Source organism: Protopterus annectens, chromosome 16.part0, assembly GCF_019279795.1.
Source record: "Protopterus annectens isolate FY-2018-M chromosome 16.part0, PAN1.0, whole genome shotgun sequence".
Lineage (NCBI taxonomy): Eukaryota > Metazoa > Chordata > Ceratodontiformes > Protopteridae > Protopterus > Protopterus annectens.
In genome coordinates, this window is record NC_056750.1 from 865,955,173 (window position 1) to 865,975,512 (window position 20,340).

At 42.4% G+C, this 20,340-nt stretch overlaps 1 protein-coding gene across 2 annotated transcripts in view; it reads left to right on the plus strand.

Moving 5' to 3' along the window:
• The window catches only part of HNRNPC (heterogeneous nuclear ribonucleoprotein C), a 1,329,577-nt gene that overhangs the window by 728,109 nt on the left and 581,128 nt on the right, over nucleotides 1-20,340 (plus strand). Inside the window, exon 5 of one of the 2 annotated variants that reach the window (XM_044058018.1) lies at nucleotides 4,224-4,271. The exons of the other annotated variant lie outside the window; for it this stretch is intronic. Within the exon in view, the coding sequence (XP_043913953.1) occupies nucleotides 4,224-4,271 (48 nt within the window). The remainder of the gene's footprint in view (nucleotides 1-4,223; nucleotides 4,272-20,340) is intronic. 2 annotated transcript variants of the gene reach the window in all.

Consider the following 20,340-nt stretch of genomic DNA (forward strand, 5'->3'; position numbering starts at 1 on the left):
TAATGGAGCTGCAGTGGAAAATGCGTGTTCTGCTGTAATGGAGCTTCAATGGAAAATGCATGGTCTGTTGTATTGGAGGTACAGGAATAATCTGTTCAGGCAAACAGAGGAAGAGATGGAGTTTTTGGTGAAAGGAGGCACATTATGATGGCAGCTGTTGCCAGGGAGAAGCAGCGAAGAATGAATAGCACTGGGAAAATGATCTTCAATAAGAACTTTTCCTCAGATTGTTGAAAAATGTGCATGGAGACTGCAGAACACTGAAAAGAGGAGTGGAATCGGGATGAGTTACTGTGGGATTATACGAGATTAAACATTGCTAAAGAAATGGTGGAAATTCACAAAGGAGTGATATGTATAATTCACAAAAGGCTGTACATTTTAGAGAGAATATGTGATTGGTATGAAAGTGGTGGATAAAACCAGGAGATACCCATTTCCCTTAACCCTTACAGAAGTAGTAGTGGATGCTTTTTAGGACTTTTTTGAAGTTCAAGTCTAAAATGCTAAAAGGGATATTTTATATAGGAAGGGGAATAAATATGCCTCATTAGTTTTGTGTTTTATAAGTTGTGGTAGATAATGTGATGTTTGTGAAGGGCATTGTAGAAAGATTATGCTTAATTCTGAAAGAAAATCCTTTTCAGAACAATCAAGATTGAAAAGAGGTGGAAAGAACTAAAAGAGTTTAAAAATAAAAAAAATGTGTCAGAACAGAAGAAAGTGATAGAATTTGAAAATGTTTGAGGTGCTAGAAAATAGTAATTAAAAGTCATTACAGTGTGTCGCTACAGTGTGTTGTTACAGTGTGTCGCTACAGTGCTCATTACAGTGTGTTGTTACAGTGTGTCACTACAGTGCTCATTACAGTGTCGCTACAGTGCTCATTACAGTGTGTCGCTACAGTGCTCGTTACAGTGTGTCGCTACAGTGTGTTGTTACAGTGTGTCACTACAGTGCTCATTACAGTGTCGCTACAGTGCTCGTTACAGTGTGTAGCTACAGTGTGTTGTTACAGTGTGTCGCTACAGTGCTCGTTACAGTGTGTCGCTACAGTGTGTTGTTACAGTGTGTCACTACAGTGCTCATTACAGTGTCGCTACAGTGCTCGTTACAGTGTGTCGCTACAGTGCTCGTTACAGTGTGTTGTTACAGTGTGTCGCTACAGTGCTCATTACAGTGTGTCGCTACAGTGTGTTGTTACAGTGCTCATTACAGTGTGTCGCTACAGTGCTCGTTACAGTGTGTCGCTACAGTGCTCGTTACAGTGTGTCGCTACAGTGCTCATTACAGTGTGTCGCTACAGTGCTCGTTACAGTGTGTCGCTACAGTGTGTTGTTACAGTGCTCGTTACAGTGTGTCGCTACAGTGTGTTGTTACAGTGTGTCGCTACAGTGCTCATTACAGTGTGTTGCTACAGTGGTCGTTACAGTGTGTAGCTACAGTGTGTTGTTACAGTGTGTCGCTACAGTGCTCGTTACAGTGTGTCGCTACAGTGCTCGTTAGTGTGTCGCTTTAGTGTGTCATTAACAGTGTGCCGCTACAGTGTGTCACTACAGTGCTCGTTACAGTGTGTCGCTACAGTGCTCGTTAGTGTGTCACTTTAGTGTGTCGTTAGTGTGCCGCTAACAGTGTGTCGCTGCAGTGTGTCGTTACAGTGTGTCTGTTTCGGGGGGGGGGGGCTTGGGAGAAGTTGAGAGATAAAACATTTCTAAAAAGAAGGCAAAAACTGAGTTAAAAAATAAAAGACCAGTGCAAAGTGGGGTCCCATTATGGGGCAAATTAAGTAGACGATAAACAATAAACAGTCATTTGATGAGAAATACAGTTTTAACAGAAAATGTGGCCACGTGCTTCTCAACAAAGTGGTGGGAAAGTTCAGAAGACGTTATTTCAAAAGGATTGTTTGAAGGAATATCCTATGGATTGTTTAAAGGAAACAGTAGTTTTTAAGTATCAATGTAAACAAACATTTATAAATATTGAAGACTTCAACTGAAACATATGCAGCAGTTTCGTGTAACCAAAAGTTGGATTAAAAATGTTGAGTTATAGCATAATATAAAAAAACGCTAAGAAATGTTGAAATGAGCTTGATGCAAGATATTTCAATGGCTGTCATGTTTTGAATTTTAAACATTTGAGTATGATAGATGTGGAGAAATGTTAGTAATGTTTCTACACTTTTTGGCTTCTCATCTGATTGGAAGAATGGAACCTTGGGCTTCCCAGTCCTTGGTGTTGGCTTAAGCAGGAGTTTGGTCTTTGTTTCGGGTTCATGGGATTATCTAATTCCAGCCAGTCTCTCTCTGCTGTAATTTAGGTGCTGAAGTGTTCCAAAAAATGAGTGATGAAAGGTGGGAGTTAAGTCAGACATTGCATGCAGTCCTTATCTGTTGCATCCATGTTGGATGGCCCTTTTGGAGTAGGTTAAATCCCATGCAGTGTTCTAGAAACAACTCAATAGGAGTGGAAGAAGCCTGAAAGGCAGAAGGAATGATCAGCAGTAACTTTCTTTGATGCCACAGACGTTACTTTGGCATTATAGCTATGCAGTGACAGCGTGGTGGCTGTGGCACAGGTGTGCACTCAGTCTTCCTAAACAGCACTTCAAACTGCTGATTTGTTCTTGGAAACATTTCTTTGTATGTGTTTCACTCACTGTGTTGGGCTAACTCAACGCTCAAAAAATACAGTAGGGAATTGTGCATTATTGTTTACTGACTCCACTATTGTCTGTACTGCGTTAAATCTTTTTCTTGCTATGTTATAATAGCTGTTCATTTGAATACCTTAAATTAATGTGATGAATATAATGTCTGTCAGTATGTAAAGTACTTAACGTGATGTAGAATTCACTGTTCCATTATTTTTTTGTGTGAAAAGTAGTTACTAACCAATAGTATCCGCTGCCAATAGAATTAAACGTATTGCTGTGCCCTTTTAAGAGGGGCACTGTTGAATGATTGGGTTGCTGAGGTTACCTTACTTTTTTTCTGTTGGGGGAGGGTCAGAGTGACTAGACAGCTTGTCCTTAAGTTAGATGGTAGTTATGTCTAAGTTGATATTAGTTCCTTTGAATTATGTAACATTGTTCTGGAAAGGTCCTAAAAACAAGGCTCAAGAAGAACTGTGCTTACTGTTTTATGCAACTGGTTGATTGAGAGCAAACAATGACTTTTTGGTTGTGTTAGTTTAGGACTGAAGACTGTGTTGGTGCTTGACGCTTATTGTCTTTGCACTGAATTGAAACAGTAAAAATTCTGCAACTATATTACTTGCACCAAGGCTGAGTAGCTATAATTGTTGTAATGTTAGTCCCTGCCCTTAACCAAGTCTGGTTATTAGGTTTATGGAGTTTGAAACGTTACTGTGTGGAGCTGAGTATTACAGTAGTGTTGCAGTGCAGCAGCAGGTGGTGTCAGCATGCTGTTGTCTTACTCCTTTGAATGGGAAGCATTAAAGCAATACATTTGCGTTTGGTTTATAGAAGAGAGGTTTTGAACCATGGGGTATTGTCAGACAAAAGAGAGGCTTTGACTTGTTTTGGGTGTTGTCCCCATGGCTGTTGCATCATCGGGGAGTAGGAGATGTGTGTCCTGGCAGCAGTGAGGTGAAGCTTGAAAATAAACAGTATTGTTTCAGAGGTGTGGCCGTTTCATGATGAACAGAATGTCCTTATTAATTACAATGGACAGAATACGTGGCTTACAGTAGCAGTAAGAGTGTGATGTCCCTAGTAATTGTAGTGGACAGAACACTTGGCTTACAGTAGTTCTAGGTTTGATTCCCCCCAGCTTTCACTTGCATAAGCATGCATCTTAGGAGTTTGTTTCCCCAGTGCTTCTGTATTGTCCAAAAATAGGTTCTGGATTTTAGTAGATTAGTACAACTTAATATTAAAAACTGGTCAGTTGTGCATATGGCTGTGGCATTGAACTGTATATTAGAAGTGCAGAAACAGAAATTGCTGGGTTCCTAAGCCATCTGTGAACAATGGGATACGATTTTAGCAGTACTGTGGATTTATAAACAGTTGCCTTGAGTGTGTAAGTGAACTAGGATGCTGGTTCTCTTAGCACCTGAATTTGTTGTTATGGCATCTATAAATAGTCTTCAATTTCAGATTTTGGAAATTTGTCATCATGTTAGGGGAACAGTCATTTGAAGTTTTCCCAGTATAGACTGTTGTTTTAACTCATACCTGTTTCTGTTTGCCTCAGGTCATCCTTCGACCTGGACTACGATTTTCAGGGCGACTACTACGACCGGTAAGATTTGAAGCCACTCTCTTGATCGTTGGGCAGTAAACTTTAACTGGTCATGATAGTGATTGTGTTATTGCAAAAACCTGGATAAGACTTGAAGTTTAATGCAGAAAACCTGTTGTCCTGAGGATGGTGACATTCTGCTCTCTGTGAATTTGTTAGGCTTCTACTTAATCTGACTGCCAGAGTTAGACAGTATTTATTAAACGAGTCTGCACCACTGATTAATTCTGCAGACTTCGCAGAGAAGTGACGAGCACAGGACTGAGAGGTTTTGGGGACTGAGTGGTAGTGAGAATCACAAGCTGTACTGGTTTATTTTTCTTTTCTTTTTTGTCTTTGTGTGATTAGACCATTCTTCATTCTGATGGCATTCAGATCTGTTTTGTCGTTTCATCCTCTTACTCTCAGCAGAATTATGATGTCATTGTGTACTGCTACATTAGTTTTAGACTCATTTTTGGTGGAAGTCACTTTGGTGTACTGGGTTTGATGAGAATGTTAAGGTTCCTGTGGATTACAGTGCAACCCTTTTGGCTGGAGTTCTTGAATAGTGCCTTTAGAGTGTTGAAGTTTGAAATGAACAACTTAACTATAGTGACAAGTCTTCAGTGTATGATGCAAATGTGAGTTCCATTAGCCTACTACATGGGGTGTAGTATGTTTCTCTAGTTGTCCTCATGTCTGGAAAAGGTCTGAACTGATCCAGAGTCTAAGTGGAAGTAGGTGGTCCACAACTGTTTTTGAGGTAGTTAATAAATTGACTGTTGCATGAAGCTTCTCATCTTTTTTAGTAGTTCAGAGGCTTTTAGTCAAGAGTATTGCTAGGGCTACTGTGGTAATTATGTCTCGTTTAATTCAGCAAGTTTTACATTACATGGTGGAGTGGAGTTGTGTCTGTGGGTTTGCTGGTGTTGAACATCTTTTTTGGGGAGGGGGGCAGCCAAAGGTAGGTAATATTGCTTCCAAACTGTCCTTTGAAACTAGGCACAGAAACAGATATTTGTGAAAATTGCATATTCAGTTAAATAATACACTGTTCTGGTAAAAAAAGTGTTTAGAACATAGATCTAATTTTGAAGGTCCCTTTGCACTGAGTAACTGTAGTGATTTCTTTTTCTGGTGTTCCCATTTCTGAAATCTGCACTTCCCTTGCTGAGGGCATGATAGCCTTCTGCTGGTAACTGACAGGTCAGACTTGGCTAGGAGGACACATGGCAAACTCCTACCATCACACATTGTGACATCACACTCTCTACTGGAAAGCGAGATGCACGTACATGCCAACATATGACTTGATGTCAGACTTGTTGTCAGGAGGATGTGGTGATGTCATATTCCAGGAGGATGTGGTGATGTCATATTCTGGGTATGCTTGGAGAGCAAGTTGCAAGCTTCTGCCAAAATGTATGTCATGAGTTCACAATCAAAGCTAATGCAGACATCATGATGTCTCACTCAGGGCTGAAGTGGTGCTGCACTATTATTTACCGACACATATGATGTCACAGAGACTTGGGAGGGTACTACACTATCTACTGTCACCACACTTTGTGATGTCACACTGTGGGCTGGGAGGGTACTGCACTAGCTACTGCCACCACACATTGTGATGTCACAGTCGTGGCTGAGTGTGGGGGGATGCTGCATGTGGCCTTACAGATAAGGTGTCTGACTTCGGATCAGAGGATTCTAGGTTTAAGTTCTACCATGGTCATATGAAAAGGGTTGGGGGTTGGCTCAGTGGTTAAGGTGCTTACTTCATTGACAAGAGGTATAGGGTTTGATTCTTACCAAGGGAAATTGGCTAGGATTAAAATGCCCCACAAGGGCAGCTAGTCCTAGTACTTATCTATGAACCTGGGAATCAGCTGCTGCCAGCACAAAACTTGATGTCACACTTGAGCCTGAGAAGGTACTTCTACTGCCACCATACAATGTGATGCCTTGCTCTGGGCTGGGAGGGTAGTGCACTAACTACTGCCGCCATACATCATGGTGTCACTTCTCTGAGTTGGTAGGGTGCTGCACCAGGTACTCCCAACACACACTGTGATGTTACAATCTAGGCTGGGAGGGGCCTGCACTAGCTACTGCCACCATAAAGTGTGATGTGATGCTCTGGCCTGGGAGGGTAGTGAACCAGCTACTCCCAACACACATTGTGATGTCATGCTGTAGGCTGGGAGGGTTCTGCACCAGCTGTTGCACTCCCCATATGTTTTTTGTCACTCAGCTCGGTGTTTAAGCCTGGCTTATAAAGTTAGTAGTTTCTCACTTTCCGTAGCTAAGAAACAAATGTTACAGAATTATTTCTGAAATTATTCAGTTACAGACCATGTCCTGCAGCTACACAGATTGTACTGCTTTGTAAAAGCCCTGTCGTGTGAAGAACCGCCGTGATTTCAGACTGTTCAGTACAGCTTACCTGCAAGTGAACAGATGAAAAAAGTTTTGTATCATCTTATAGAGGATGGTGTCCTTGGAGGGTAGCCAAAATAGGAATTGGCAGGACAGTCACTAGTTTGATGGATATAGAAGAAGGTACAAAAATTTGGAGGACAGGCATTGGTCAAAGCTGCCTCCTTCAGAGTGTTTGTGCAAATCTCTGGCTCATGTTTTTCACTCTTCTCCTTTCTCGCTTGCGTTTGTTCACTCTTGTCCTTTCTCGCTCGTGTTCTTCACTCTTCTCCTTTCTCGCTCGTGTTTTTCACTCTTCCTCCTTTCTTGCTTGTGTGTGTTCACTCTTCTCCTTTCTCGTTCGTGTCTTTTCACTCTTCTCTTTTCTCGCTCGTGTTTTTTCACTCTTCTTTCTCGCTCGTGTTTGTTCACTCTTCTCCTTTCTCATTTGTGTTTGTTCACTCTTCTCCTTTCTTGCTCGTGTTCTTCACTCTTCTCCTTTCTCGCTCATGTTTTTCACTCTTCTCCTTTCTCGCTCGTGTTTTTCACTCTTCTTTCTTGCTCGTGTTCTTCACTCTTCTCCTTTCTCGCTCATGTTTTTCACTCTTCTCCTTTCTCGCTCGTGTTTGTTCACTCTTCTCCTTTCTCGTTCATGTTTTTCATTCTTCTCCTTTCTCGCTCGTGTTTTTTCACTCTTCTCCTTTCTCGCTCGTGTTTTTTCACTCTTCTCATTTCTCGCTCGTGTTTTTTCACTCTTCTCCTTTCTCGCTCTTGTTTTTTCACTGTTCTCCTTTCTCGCTCATGTTTTTCACTCTTCTCTTTTCTCTTGTTACTGAGCACTATAACTTGTGTGTATAGTCAGCTGATGGGGAGGGGAGCAGGAGAGCTGCACCTCCAACAGCTGTCTTTCTACTGTCCTGACATGTCAGCACTGCCCATTTCACACTTGAATGTCTAGTGTAACCCAGCTTGTGGTTCACTGATGAGGCAAAGGTCTTTGACTCCTTTAGAGGAGGTTCATTGCTTAGGCTAAAGTTAGTGCCTTACTGTTACTGTCTATCCTCTACTCTCCAGCTAAGGATAAATTCCCTTCCAGAATTGAGGACACCCCACCCCCCCATCCGTGAGTACTTTCATGTCAGTTGGACCCATAAAGATGCCTGTGTCATTAGGGCTGTAGATAAAGATCCACTTTCACTTATGTAAGAGCACACCCTTATAGAACACACTTTGGTGTTTGAGGAAGATATTGTACAGGCCCCGCACACCCCATTGCTGCTTCTGGCATGCAGATCCTTGGAAGATGGAGACACCCAACTCCCATCTGCAATTTACTTCTTATCCATAGCATCAAGTGAGTGCAAGCTTCCCGCCTTTGGAGATGAGGATAGTGGTGTGTTTCCTGCTTGCTTACTTTAGCCCAGGAAGAATGATGTTGAGGATCTTGAAACCATTATTTCCCGACATTGATACGACTGCTGTTCCTTTTATGGAGTGTACTGGGCATGTTTAACTGATCTAGCATAGTTACAGTGTAATGTATCATTTTTAGATCTACGGTGAAGTGAATAACTGCTGGCATTGCTGAGACTTTGAATTTATACTTTTGGCGCCATTTTCAAGGTTTGATAGTGTGTGTCACTAACTGTTCGTTTTGCCACTCTCCCTGCATTAACTTTTTTGAAAACTTATTATATTATATTAAGGGGAGAGCATTCTACTAAGCGGCCAATATTTTCTTTTTTCTAATTATCATTTTTAGATGTTTAACATGTCTGTAGTGTACTGCTGATGGGGATGTTCATCGTGTTTCACTGTTGCAGTCATTACACTTGGGTTATCCTGCTGGCAGACTGCCTGCAGTCGGCCTGAATTCCAAAGTCCTGGTCTGGCGTCGGTTGCTGTCGCCTCTTCCCTGACGTCAGTGCGCCAGGGGCATATAAGATGCAGCCGACACCATTTTCTTCAGTCTTTCTTGCCGCGCAGTGCCCGAAGCAAAAGCAGTTCGCAAGTGCCGGTCGGCCGACTCCAGAGAGTTTCGAAATTGAATTTCAGATCCAAGGTCTTCAATAAAGCTAAGTACCCCATTGGGGAAACTTTTTCTTGCTCCAGACCGATGTCAGTAAAAGTTAACAATTGTATTTCTTGTGGGAAGCAAATACCTCATAACTATTTTCATTCTTACTGTATTCCTTGCCTAGGCCCTGACCACAACGTTGCTGGTTGTCGGTTTTGTGCTAGATTTAACCAACGCACTATTAAGCGTCGGTACGATTTTGCTTTCCATTACTTTGGCCGAAAGTTTAACTGTATAATGCCGTCGGAACAGCCAACGACCGGAGTTCATAAAAAGTGCAAGGAAAAAGAAAAGGACTGGCATCCGAGGTCCAAAACAGACGAAGCCTCTTCTAGGCCAGTCGCCGGTTCTCAGTGAGGAGCTTTCGCAGCCCCTGACACCCGCTACCTCAGAACCACAGGCCGCCTCCAACTCCCACGTGGAGACAACTAGGCCTCTGGAAACTCAAGGTATTGGGCCTACGGAAACTACTCCCTCAGATGGGTCCGAAGCCGCTGAGCAGGCATCTGCTTCTGAGGGTGTTTTCAGACCTACACAGCTTACTATCAAGACCACTTCAGCAACCAAGACAAAGGCTAAAACACCTTTAAAGACAAGGAAACAAGTACAGCATTCTCCTGGACAGTGATCCATGCCAAAGAAACAGATGCTTAAAATGGCCGAGGACCTAATTACTTTGATCAGGGGTTCCCATCCCCCACCTGACAAAAGGCCTAGGCAAAACACTGACTATGATTCCTCTGATCAGGTTTCTATTTCTTCTGATTCCTCTTCAGAACAGGGATATTCTGTTCCTCCCTATGAGGACTCTGATGCTGAAGAATCTATCCCTTCAGCCTCTCCTCCTGAGGACTATTCTTTTGGGGAAACCCTGCACACCATGAGGGAGCATTTCCACTGGGAGAGCCAAGATTATTCAGAATCCAAGAAAAGGCTCAGAGATTTTCTTTTATTGCCTCAACACAGACCCCTTGCTATCCCTCCTGTGCTAGACATTGTAGATGATGTTTTTTTCTGAGTCCAGTCCTGCACCAGTTAAGCCAGACAGGTATTACAGGGTTCCAGATTCACATACTTTTCTTTATAAAAACCCTGCTGCTGACCCAGAAACTATATCTCAGGGTCCCAAAGGGGTCAAGGCTTCCACTGCAAAAAAAACTGTTCCCTCTGATAGGGATTCTAGATCTCTGGACAGATGGGGTAAAAACGTTTACACCTCTGCTACTTTAGCTGTAAGGGCTTTAAATTGTCAGTTTCACATGCTTAAATATCAGCAATATCTAATGTCTCTGCTAAAACAGAAAATGCTGACAAACTCTGAATGTCCTGAAAACAAGGAAATGCAGGATTTATTGCATGCAACTGAACAAGTGGGAAAACATACTTTGCAATGTGGTTTTGATTCACTAGAGGCTTCTTGCAGGGCCGCAGTTACAGCCTGTGTCATTCGAAGGCATGCTTGGTTAAAGGAACATTGTCTGCCTGATCATGTTAAAGCAACATTATTGGATGCTCCATTACAGCATGATACTTTGGTGTTAAAGCAGAAGAAGTGTTAAAGAAAATGGAGGATAAAGCTAAATCAATGCAGACAGTCAAGGATTTCTTACAGGTTCAGCCACCCAGTTTTAGCAGGAACTGGCCTTCTAAGAATTGGTCCTTTCCAGTGTCGGACAGACCACAAAGAGGCAGATACAGACACCCTAGAGGCAGATCTCAGGCCCAAAGCTCATACAGGCCTAAACAATGGGGTGCTCCTGCCTCCAAAAACAGAGAAGACAAATCACAACCTTATAGGAAACAGTCCCAGTGACTTCCCACTGCCAATGCCAATCACTTACCTTTTGGCAGCACCCTTAGGGGGAAAGCTAGCACTTTTCTCACAAAATTGGCACATGATTACACAGGACAAATGGGTACTGAATATTGTTTCTCAGGGCTACAGGTTCCACTTTCATACCCTGCCAAAGACAAAAGGTATGCCAGACCTGCCACACAATCAGTGGGCAGAGGCACAAAAGCAAATTTCATCTCTCATGGACATGAGGGCTATTCAAAGAGTACCACAGCAAGAGCAGGGGCAAGGATTTTACTCAAGACTTTTCTTGGTACCCAGAAAGGACAAAGCTTGGAGACCAATACTGGACCTGTCTATTCTAAATACTTTTCTGGAAGTTCCAAAATTCAAAATGTTGACACTACAGCAACTTCTGTCCATGCTGGGCAAGAAGGCTTGGCTCGTAACTTTTGACCTCAAAGAGGCATACCTACATGTCCCAATCAGACAGTCTTGCAGAAGATACCTCAGATTCATAGCTGGCTCAATGCACTACCAATTCTCTGCACTGCCCTTTGGCTTATCTACTGCTGCGCCCAGGGTATTCACAAAATGCCTGGCACCAGTAATTGCATTTTGCAGACAAAAAGGAATTCAAATATATCCCTACTTGGACGACTGCCTTATTCAAGCAGAAAGCAAGGACATTCTACTAAAGCATCTGGCGTTTGTAAAAAGATTACTAATTTGCCTAGGGTACACAGTAAACGAAAAGAAATCAAAACTAGTGCCCTCTCAAGAGATAATATTTCTGGGTGCAAGCTTAAATGCAACTGCCCAGATGGCTTATCTCACGCCAAACAAACAAAGGCAACTGACTCATTACTTCCAAATGATGGCAACAAAGACCCAGTTACCTAACAAAGACCCAGTTACCTGCAAGAAAAATTCTGCAGGCTTTGGGCTTCATGGCGTCCTGCATTCTGCTAATTCCATATGCAAGACTGCATATGAGGAAGCTATAATGGTATCGAAAAAGTGTTTGAACTCAACATTGCCACAGCCTGGAAACAGTAATTACTGTCATTCCCTGCCTGCAACAGGAGTTTCGATGGTGGGCACTGGCCTGTCACCACAACAAGGGACAGCCATTCACTTTACCCACTGCCAGGCAGACACTAACAACAGATGCATCGGATTATGCCTGGGCGGCACACATGGCAGGAAAATGTATACAGGGCTCATGGCCCGCAAGCCAAAGGCATCTTCATATCAATCAAAAAGAGATGCTAGCCGTACAGAATGCCCTGACAGCCTTCAAGGATCTACTCCATTCAGGACAACTATTACTAAAGATGGACAACGCTACAGTCATGTGGTACATAAACAAGCAAGGGGGCACACATTCCTACCCCCTCTGCAGGCAAGCTATGAACTTGTGGAACACAGCATTGACCTATCAAGTGCATCTGCAAGCACAATACCTGCCAGGAAAGACAAATACTCTGGCAGACGAACTAAGCAGAAACCTCATGGACCCAAACGAGTGGAAACTAGATCCACAAGTCTTCAGCATGATAACAAGGGAATGGGGATGCCCAGACATAGATCTGTTTGCCTCCCCTCACAACTGTCAACTACAGAGATTCTGCACAAGGACTTATCACGCACAAGCATGGAAGGTGGATGCTCTGTCATTCAGCTGGAAAACCCTGACAGTTTATGCCTTTCCACCACTGCCTTGCCTCCCCAAGGTACTCCTAAAGGTCAGACAAGAGAAGCCAAAAATGATTTTGATTGCACCAGACTGGCCACGCCAGCACTGGTACCCAATCCTAAAGAGCTTGTCTCAAGGCCCAGCCTGGACTTTACCTCAAATTCCTCATCATCTTCTGACCAAACAAAACAATCAGATCCTGCACAGCCAACTCAGAACCTTAAATCTGACTGTTTGGCGAATAATATAACCACTCAGAACACACTTCTCTCTAAAGCAGTTATGGATGTCATTTTGGAAGCCAGGAAGCCCAGCACCAGAAAATCTTATGCAGAAAAATGGAAGAGATTCTGTGTTTGGAATCCGGCACAAGGAATTGAACCACTTGTTCCAAATATCCCTCAGATTTTACAATACCTAACTGAGATGCTGGACAAGGGCCTATCCTTCTCATCAATTAAGATCCATGCCTCTGCAATTTCAGCTCATTATCACCTACCCGTGGTGGTGGTGCTGCGGTAGCGTTGTCGCCTCACAGTAAGACACTGTCCGGTTCGATTCTCAGCTAGAGCATCTTCTGCTTGGAGACATGCGTGAATGGGCGTACCTTCGTTGAAGGTTGTGCGTCAGGGCTGGTAACTCAGCACGTAAAAATCAACCACCAATCATTAGCGGACCGGAGTTCCGCTGTGGCAACCCCTAACCGGGAAAAGCCGAAAGAGACAACAACAATACGGAACCACCTATTTTTTCGCATCCACTGCTAAGGCAGTACCTCAGAGGGGCCAAAAACATAAGACCTCCAAGGAGAGCACCAATACCTGCATGGGATCTCAATTTTGTCTTGGAAAAGCTTACACTGCCTCCTTTTGAGCCATCCAACACAGCTGAGATAAAATTCTTATCATGGAAAACAGCTCTGCTCCTAGCAATAACTTCAGCAAGAAGAGTGTCTGAGTTACAGGCATTGGAACCTTTCATCATTTTCCATCTGGACAGAGTTTCTCTAAGGACAAACCCAACATTTATGCCAAAGGTAGTATACAGTGTGGCTCTTAATCAAACCATTCATTTACCTACCTTTTATACAAATCCCCAGAATAAAGGGGAAAGACTTCTGCACTATTTGCACATACACAGGCAGCTACGTTTCTACTGGGACAAAACTAAGACTTTCAGAAAGACTGAGTAACTTTTAGTAGCATATGCTGCAGGATCACAAGGAAAGGCTATCTCAAAGCAGACTATTTCAAAATGGATAGGACACTGCATTCGTTTCTGCTATGCACAGCGTAGCAAATCAGTGCCTAAGGGCATTAGACCACATTCGACCAGGGCAGCAGCCACTTCAGCAGCCTTCCTCAGAGGAGTACCAAGCACACTTACCTCTTTATTCTAAATCCAGAGCAGGCTTTGCCACTGCAGTTTTGCAGGGCCTCATAGCCACTCCTAATTCTATTTAGACCCAGCCGCCCAACCTCAGCTTTGGGATTCAACCCAAGTGTAATGACTGCAACAGTGAAACACGATGAACATAGTACAGTTGTGTACCTACCATAAATGTAGATGTTCAAGTGTATTCACTGTTGCAGTCCAGTTTACCCACCCACCATCCCCCTTTCTTTGCTAGGAGTTATCTGTACTTCTCTGTTGTATACAACCTATGTGGTGTATTTGCTTGTAGATGAAGGTATTGTTTATTTTAGTGCATGGTCTTTATAAGCATTGTTTTTAGCCTACCCTTTTGGGAGCACCTAACATCTGGGGCAAGAAAAACTGAAGAAAATGGCATTGGCTGTATCTTATTTACCCCTGGCACACTGACATCAGGGAAGAGGTGACAGCAACCGACGCCGGACCAGGACTTCAGGCCGACTGCGGGTAGCCTGCCAGCAGGATAACCCAAGTGTAATGACTGCAACAGTGAATACACTCGAACATCTACATTTATGGTAGGTACACAACTGTACTTTCTCATTTGTAAATAGTGGCACCATTTTACAGGCACGGAGACAATGGCCAACTGTATCCGTATGTTAATAACTGTAAAAATCACTCAACCAGGATTTAGACGTTTCACCTGTGTTATTGCCCATAACGTTATCAAACGTGTTACAAGAAACAGTGTCCATGTCACAGAACCAGTTTGTTCTGTCATGGTGTGTGAAATTTCTTAATAATCTATGAGTTCCAAGAGTCATTCAGTGTCTTAAACCCAGGTATTTAAACATAGTCTACTTAACTACCGTTAAAAAATAAAACCTCACCATGAGCCGTGTACAAGATAAATTTGTTTGGCTGTTTGAGTCTTTCCTGACATGATAAAAATGTTGTTGGTAAATTTTTATTCTCGTTGTTTTGCAGCGTCTTGCAGTGGGATTTACTGAAGGAATACCACGCTTGACGTTCATCGTTGAGCTTTGACCTAAGCGGGTAAATAATGGGATCATCACATCATTTCTTTTACAATGTATGGATTTGCTTGTCCTCTGTTAGCTGTTGTCCCCATAGAAAACTTTGTTTCAGTAAACGGCTTACAAGTACACATTTGTCCAATGAAAAATACTGACATTAAAATTGATGTAGTGTTGATTCAAAACCAAAGTATGTAGCATATTAAACTATAATACAAATACATTTTCTTCAGTGCTGTTCTTAACATTTCATTTTTCACTACTGTTCTTTAACACTTGTCATCTGCTTTTCAAACTGTCACTTGTTGTATAGTACCTTCCAATATTGCCATGTTGTCACATATGTTGATCATTAAACAAAATCCTCAAAAATACTCAATCTAAACAAATTAAAATCCTAGCTTTCTACTAAACTGAAGTATCTTTGCATACATTTCCTTCTGTTTTTAATTTCTGATATCTCTACTGTTATCGGTTCTGTAACTTGACATGTGTACTGTACTGTTATCGGTTCTGTAACTTGACATGTGTACTGTACTGTTATCGGTTCTGTAACTTGACATTTGTACTGTACTGTTATCGGTTCTGTAACTTGACATGTGTACTGTACTGTTATCGGTTCTGTAACTTGACATGTGTACTGTACTGTTATCGGTTCTGTAACTTGACATGTGTACTGTACTGTTATCGGTTCTGTAACTTGACACGTGTACTGTACTGTTATCGGTTCTGTAACTTGACACGTGTACTGTACTGTTATCGGTTCTGTAACTTGACACGTGTACTGTAATCGGTTCTGTAACTTGACATGTGTACTGTACTGTTATCGGTTCTGTAACTTGACATGTGTACTGTACTGTTATCGGTTCTGTAACTTGACATGTGTACTGTAATTACTCATTTCCATTTCTGCCCGACTGCTTTATTTGCTATTAATTGGATTAAAATTGGTCCTCCAAAACCTCATTAAATAATGTATTTAATGTTTCCTTTTAAAACTGTTTGCCCCTGACAGGACCAGAAAATGTGGTCCCATTCTGCCCCCACCCATATATATAAAATATTTGTGCCAACAAAGTTGCTGAATTTTCTAGATTTTGTATCCTGTCTCGGTGCTAGCCGTACTTTAATCAGTATAACCTCAGTCTGTAGGTACTGTAATCATCATCTGACAGAGGTTCTCATAAACATCTCAGCTTCTTTTTTGCCTTTCCTGGACTGCTGTATATATTCTTAATAATCAGACATTTTGTACTGGGTTTATTTGTTCACAATTCTACCAGTACTTCTGGTAATGGTTTTATATTTTCATTTTCAATTGGATTCATTTTGTAGATTCCTGTTCAACAACATATCCTTCTGTGGTAGGGCAGTCATTCTCCTCGCCCCTCCCAAGTGGTTAGGGCTCTTCCTACTCTCGCATATTCCAGTATTGCCTTTCTCCACATCTTCAGTACCTTGTCAGGCTCTGTCTTTCATCTCCTTGCTTCTCCATCATAACTTTGTCAGCGTTTTCACAAATTTTATCCAGGAAAGATTTATTACCGTTATTTCTGTCATATACCACGGAGACATTTAATTGGCTGGTGTTTGGGGTATTGTCTCCTGGTTAAAAGCTGATTCCTTCCATTTTAGCCTGTAGATATTAAACTGCAGTAATTTCGTCCTCTTGAGCTTGCCTTGTAGTACTCGCAAAGATCTGTTATTTTTAAAGCCTCAAACTAGACTGGCATTATCAGTTTATCCCATGAAAGTCATGCTGTTTTATCATCCGTTGTAAACTCCTGTAGCTTTTTTTTCTCTTTCTTTGGATTACTGTCAGACATTTTTCACTTGGCTATCCAGAAACACTTCTCCTGAATATATTATTATCAGAGGGACCAGAAATGTTTTCACTGCCTCATCCTTATGGTCTTGATCTATCAACTTCAGTCTCCCTTTTTAGTGTATTACTTCCATCTCTTCTTAGGATTACTTAAATTGAGAAGTTGTGTCTGTCAGCCGAACCCCCCCCCCCATGCCTTATTTTAGTATGGTCTCATAAAAGATAAGCTTTTCCCCAGTTAGGAGTAGAATGATGATACTCCCCTGTAAGGTATTTAGTCTCCGTTTCATTCATGTATACCCAGATAAACTCTAGAATTCCTTCAGAAACCAAACGAGGGCAGGGGTTATCTTGTTCAGGTGTCACTAAGTGTAGCAAAACTTCATAAGAAAAGTGTCATATTTTGATCTACTAATCAGACCATCTGTATCTTCATATGTGGGAGGTTCTAATCTGCATTATCACTGGCAGCAGATAAAAACAAAATGCAGAGGGATAAATGGAGATCCACTGCATTCCCTTTGCCAATCAGAAAGTATATGATGTCCCTTCCCTTTCTTCTTGTGCTGAAAAGCCATTATAAATGTCCTGAATTAAGCTGTACAGTAACTTTGGAAACCCTAAGAAGTTCCACTTCACCCTATCAGAAACTTTCTGCCTCCAGGCTGTTGATTTTGTCTTTAGCATCTTCTAAAATATACTTTTTTCAATTTTTTTTTTCAGTTGCTTGCCTGTCACCTATAAAGCCAAACAGGTTTAGGCCTGGTTTATGTGCATGTGTCTGGGTGGGGGTGGGGGGGGTGTTTCTGCCAGCCAGTAATCTCCATAATAAATGCCTTGTAAATAGGTCTGTGTGGAAGGATTCACTGCATTTTTTCATTACAAAGGATTGCTCGGGTCGTGGAAAAAAGGAGATAATTGGTTTTCACATTCCTGTCATCACCTGGTTAAGCATTTCTGTATGTTCTCCAATGTGGGGTTCTGCCCCACGCCCAAACCAGTTTCCAAATTTCATCCAGATTCCCATCTTCCCCTGTGGACTTATTTAAAATTCCTTTACTTTGTAGTTTTTGTAGCTGTTTCAGTGCCATCTCATGTGTTATCCTTAGTATTCTTACTGTAATCCCCAGCTCAATATTCACGAGTGTACAGATTCTCATATTACTCTTTACAGATCTCTCAAATCCTCCTTGGAGCTCCTTTAGTAGTGTTATATCACCAGAGGATCCATCTCCGGACAAGTCGAGTAGCTCAGGGTTCAGTCCTGGGGCCGCTCTTGTTTAGCATCTACTTCTCTGAAGTACAGGCCAACACTAAGGGACTCTGGCTAACAAAGTTCACAGATGATTGTAAACTGGGAGCCATTACTGAATCCCCAAATGATGTGGATATTCTACAAAAGGGCCTTACAGAAACATATGGTTGGTGCCAGAGTCATGGGCTCAAGCTTAATGCCAAGAAATGTCTAGTTATCCCCTTTGGGAAAAAACAGGTACCCGTGAATTTCCACATAGGTGGCAGTACATTAAATACTGAAAGTGTGATAAGAGACTTAGGGACACAGGTGGACAGTGGTCTCACCTTCAATAACCATATCACCACAACAGTCCGGCAATAATTTTATGTGGCACACGTCATCACTAAGGGCTTTTCATCCAGAAAAAAAGTCATTGTCCCACTGTAGTCATCCCTCATTAGACCCATTATATAATACAACACCCCGTTTGGTATGTACCTCTCAAGACATCTGCAACAACTGGAAAGGCTGCAGAAATACCTCACTAAAAGAATCACAGGCCTAAAGTAGATGCCCTATGCTGACCGTCTAAAAAAAACCTCCAGCTGTACCCTGTCGCATATCGTCTACTCAGAGGCGATCTCTGCTTAACATAGGTTCATAGATTAGTACTAGGCTAACTGCCCTTGCAAGCCATTTTAAGCCTAGCCAGTTATCCCTTGTGAGACTCAAACCCTGCACCTTGTGTTTGTAAGGCAAACACCTTAACCATTAGGCCACCCTTCCAACCCAACATACAAGGCCATGTCATACCCAGAGCTGTTGGACATGCTACATTTAAAGAAATCCCAATCCCTCAGAGCCACACGCTCCAGGGATCTAAACCTTGTCATTACAATAAACAAAACATGCTGGAGGGATAGGTTCCTGACACAGAGACTCCCCAGACTCTGGAATAGACTGCCTATGCATGTCAAGCAGAGCACCTCTTTGGCCTTCTTCAAAAGGATCCTTGACGATTGGATGGGAGATAGGAAATTCACCCCGGGGATCACGTCAGTCGCCCTGCTAGACAGGGGTCCAGGGAAGTAAATATTGTGGGAAGAAATAGCCAGGGAATTGTTATGGCTAGGCTTGTATAGGCCCTAGGGCAAATAGCTTAGTACTAACCTATGAACCTATGATCCCTTATTTTACTTAATCAACCTTCTGTTACCTCAGTCTGTATGTCCGATAACTTCTATGAGGTTGTATTTCCTAACTAAGTTATCCAACAGCCCTTCAAAATTAATAGTCTGTCAGATGTTCATGTAGTAGTCAGAAACATCCCTTTGTATTTTCTTATCTGCTTTTTACAGCTCCTTTATTTGCTTAAGTAACGAGGGGTGTTTCCTGTTACATTCCCAGTGATGTATAGGCTATGTAGCCATATTGTTTGTCTGTGGCCCCTTTAAGCTTCTGCCATTTATCAGTAACAATGTTATTTTTCCTCACCTAAATATTTACTAGTTGCTGTGGACACCACCCAGTGCTCTCTTTCTTGGATTTCTTTGTTGTAGGTAAGTATAGCACTTGCACTGCGTGGTCTAAGATTGTTAATGTCAGTGTCACCTGCGCTGCATAGTCTGAAATCGCTAATGTCACTGTCACTTGCACTGCGTGGTCTAAGATTGTTAATGTCAGTGTCACCTGCGCTGCATAGTCTGAAATCGCTAATGTCACTGTCACTTGCACTGCGTGGTCTAAGATTGTTAATGTCAGTGTCACCTGCGCTGCATAGTCTGAAATCGCTAATGTCACTGTCACTTGCACTACGTGGTCTAAGATTGTTAATGTCAGTGTCACCTGCGCTGCATAGTCTGAAATCGCTAATGTCACTGTCACTTGCACTGCGTGGTCTAAGATTGTTAATGTCAGTGTCACCTGCGCTGCATAGTCTGAAATCGCTAATGTCACTGTCACTTGCACTGCGTGGTCTAAGATTGTTAATGTCAGTGTCACCTGCGCTGCATAGTCTGAAATCGCTAATGTCACTGTCACTTGCACTACGTGGTCTAAGATTGTTAATGTCAGTGTCACCTGCGCTGCATAGTCTGAAATCGCTAATGTCACTGTCACTTGCACTCGTGGTCTAAGATTGTTAATGTCAGTGTCACCCGCGCTGCATAGTCTGCAATCGCTCAGGTCACTGTCACCTGCACCGCGCGGTCTAAGATTGTTAATGTCAGTGTCACCTGCGCTGCATAGTCTGAAATCGCTAATGTCACTGTCACTTGCACTACGTGGTCTAAGATTGTTAATGTCAGTGTCACCTGCGCTGCATAGTCTGAAATCGCTAATGTCACTGTCACTTGCACTGCGTGGTCTAAGATTGTTAATGTCAGTGTCACCTGCGCTGCATAGTCTGAAATCGCTAATGTCACTGTCACTTGCACTGCGTGGTCTGAGATTGTTAATGTCAGTGTCACCTGCGCTGCATAGTCTGAAATCGCTAATGTCACTGTCACTTGCACTGCGTGGTCTAAGATTGTTAATGTCAGTGTCACCTGCGCTGCATAGTCTGAAATCGCTAATGTCACTGTCACTTGCACTACGTGGTCTGAGATTGCTAATGTCAGTGTCACT